The 2,076-nt window shown below is 36.7% G+C and overlaps 1 protein-coding gene across 1 annotated transcript; it reads left to right on the top strand.

Annotated features, from left to right (window-relative positions):
* Positions 1–473: 473 nt before the first annotated feature.
* Positions 474–1,418, top strand: LOC142379379 (nucleoredoxin-like protein 1). The gene is made up of 3 exons (XM_075464526.1): positions 474–709; positions 814–903; positions 1,043–1,418. Exons 1-3 carry the CDS (start codon positions 474–476, stop codon positions 1,416–1,418), a joined length of 702 nt encoding a protein of 233 aa, XP_075320641.1.
* Positions 1,419–2,076: the final 658 nt, after the last annotated feature.

Here is a 2,076-nt window from a genome sequence, read left to right as displayed (position 1 = left end):
AAGATGGTGCTCTCCATCAGATCTTGAACGTTGAAAATTCCAAATTTCCAGTTGGAAAAGTAGATTTTTTAATTTTAAAGAAAATAAAATGCTTTAAAAAAAAGAACAATGTAGAATTAAATTTGAATGAAGATTGTTGTTTAAAGCTCAAACTGTTGCCAGCGGCAAACAGCAAATGGCTATATAATACATCTTACTGAAAAAAGAATTGTGTATGAATGTTGGTACTTGGCCCCAAATGTTTTAAATGATCTTGCAGCCCCTGACTTGGTAAAGCCGCTGTAAAACTTGATTTAATTAAAGATCAGCTTCATACAACAATGTAGAGGTGTCATGCCAGGAATGATGCAAGCAATGAACCGTACTAGTCATGATAAAGATAAAAAATTGGGCAGTATATAGGATGGCATGTCTCTAACATTGTGCAACCATCTTTGCTCTACAGAGGGCTTTTCCCATTCCTGTCTTCCATCATGGGGGATCTCTTCCTAAACCACGTTCTGGTGGAGAACAACACGGATCAGGATGAACTCAACACAGAGCGTGAGATCATTGGGATCCTCGAAAATCGCATCTTGTTGCTGCTCTTTGCTTCTGCTGAGTGTGAGAAGTGCCAGAAGTTTGTGCCTGTTCTCAATGACTTTTTTAAGCGACTGAAAGATCCAATATACATCGAATATCCAAAACTGCTTGCACTCATCTACATCAGGTCTCTTTCTCAGCTTCTTCTTATATCTTCTGTGAACTCATGCAGTTCTATGAACACAAGTGCACTGTTTTATCCGTTTTAAGATCTCCATCTTCTCTTTCCAGCTTGGACCAATCAGAGAAACAGCAGCAGAGATTCCTGAAGGAACTGCACAAAAAGACTTTATTTCTGGCCTTTGAAGACCCATACAGAAAGTAGGTAGATGACATGACAAAAAGTATATACATTTTGCTGTACAAAATTGGCCATTTCTCATCGTTTCTCACTTCTGCAACATAATCTTTAAGGTATTTTACTATTTGTCAATAAGTTATGTGTGTTTCTGTTGTTTAGGGAACTGCAGACCATGTTTAAGGTGAAGGACGTACCAACAATAGTAGTCCTTCGTCCTGACAGCTCTGTCCTCTCCTCAAATGCTGTGCAGGACATCGCTCGTCTCGGCACTCAATGTTTTCGCAACTGGCAGGAATCAGCCGAGATTGTTGAGAGGACCTTTATGCTCAATGAGGAGTTTGATGACCTAAATATGCGTAGTGCGACTGACCCTGTGAGAAGGCTCAAGTACAAGACAGAGGATGACAAGAGAAAAAAGACATGGTGGAAGTTATGGGAGAAGGGAAAGGGTAGAAATGATGATGAGCAGGAGAGAGATGAAACGTGGGATATGAAGAAAAAGGTGGGAGAAAAAGGAACATGGAGAAGAAGATGAGGAGAAAGTGGTAAAGAGGAAAGCCTATGTAGAATGAAATATAAACCTTTCATCCAGCAACTGTATGTACTATACTATGTATACTATAATATAATAATCTAATTTGATTAATATTTTACAGTTTTATTTTAATATTCATAAGATGTTTATTGCAATTATTTCCAATGTCTGGAAGACGATCCAGCTGTTTGTTTGTTTGTTTGTTTGTTAACAAAAATAATGTATTGCTTTTACACACAAAAACAAATAAAGTTATGGTAAAAAGAAATGATGCCTTCTTTAATTCCTAAGATTTTATGAAATCTGGATATAATAAAATATCGTCTTTACTAGGTTCTTAAATAAGGTAAATAAAGCAAAAAGAAAAGTGCACAAGCAGTGTTTGAAACAACTTCGTACATGCTTAATGCATCCATAGAAATTAAGAAGGTAGTAGCAGTCAGGTGCTGCTATTCAAATAATTTAATTTACTAATCATCAGCTAATGTGATAAACTAAATAAGTCATTCACAGCCCCCAGGGAGCATGGGGGTATGGTGCCTTGCTCAAGGCAAGGAGGTGGACTGCAATTTAATTTTATATTTGATTTAAAATAGCAGAAAGACAATATATAATGTTTCCTTTGTTCCTCATAAACTTGTATTAATGAGAGAGAAAT

This window comes from Odontesthes bonariensis, chromosome 4 (genome assembly GCF_027942865.1).
Source record: "Odontesthes bonariensis isolate fOdoBon6 chromosome 4, fOdoBon6.hap1, whole genome shotgun sequence".
Taxonomy (NCBI): domain Eukaryota; kingdom Metazoa; phylum Chordata; class Actinopteri; order Atheriniformes; family Atherinopsidae; genus Odontesthes; species Odontesthes bonariensis.
The sequence above is the reverse complement of the archived record's forward strand: the minus strand, read 5'-3'. Positions and strand labels throughout refer to the sequence as shown.